The following is a 790-nucleotide window of genomic DNA, read 5'->3' on the forward strand; positions in this document are numbered from 1 at the left end:
CAAACCCGTCTGTTCCGACGCCGCCTTCCCCATCTCCCACTACCGCTTCCTCGTCTTCCACGTCGTCGTGCTCTCGGCCCCCGCCGCCCTCTTCGTCATCTTCGCCGTCCACCAAGCAGCCAAACCGGGGGGGGGCGGGGGGGCTCCCAGCCAGCGCGCCCGGCGCCTCCAACCTTTCTACGTGGGCAGCGTGGTGGCCCGTATCGCGGCCGAGCTGGGGTTCCTGCTGGGGCAGGCGCTGCTCTACGGTTTCAGGGTGCAGCCGCTCTTCGTCTGCCGCCGCCGGCCCTGCCCGCACCGCGTCGACTGCTTCGTCTCCCGCCCCACCGAGAAAACCGTCTTCATCCACTTCTACTTCGTGGTGGGGTTGGTCTCGGCGCTGCTCAGCCTGGCCGAGCTCGCCCACCTCCTGCGCAAGGGACCCCCGCCCCGGGGTGGGTGCTGCCACCGGCTGCAGGAACGGGGTACGGCCCCCGGGCAACCGGCGGAGGAGCCGTGTCGCCCCAACGTGTCCCCGCCACGGGGGGACCTGACCGTGTAGCCGGGTCTGGGCTGACATCGCTGGCACGAGCTGTGGCTGGTCTCAGCCCGGCCAGTGGCTCTGCCGGGGGGAGCGGGGCCGGGCCGTGCCCCGGTGCCCCCGGTTCCTGTTGTGGGCGGTGGACGGGCCTCACCCGGCAGCTGCTGGAAAAAAAATATGGACAAAAGGAAAAAAAACAAGTCCCATCCCTGTGCAGGGCGGGGGACGCCCCTGACCCCCCCACTGCCCCCCAGCCCCGCACATGGGGGG

At 70.6% G+C, this 790-nt stretch overlaps 1 protein-coding gene across 1 annotated transcript in view; it reads left to right on the forward strand.

Annotated features, from left to right (window-relative positions):
- Positions 1 to 541, forward strand: part of GJD3 (gap junction protein delta 3) — a 1,386-nt gene extending 845 nt beyond the window's left edge. The window contains exon 2 of the mRNA XM_014959083.1: positions 120 to 541. Within this exon, the coding sequence (XP_014814569.1) occupies positions 120 to 541 (422 nt within the window). The remainder of the gene's footprint in view (positions 1 to 119) is intronic.
- Positions 542 to 790: the final 249 nt, after the last annotated feature.

This window comes from Calidris pugnax, unplaced genomic scaffold (genome assembly GCF_001431845.1).
Source record: "Calidris pugnax isolate Ruff unplaced genomic scaffold, ASM143184v1 scaffold341, whole genome shotgun sequence".
Lineage (NCBI taxonomy): Eukaryota > Metazoa > Chordata > Aves > Charadriiformes > Scolopacidae > Calidris > Calidris pugnax.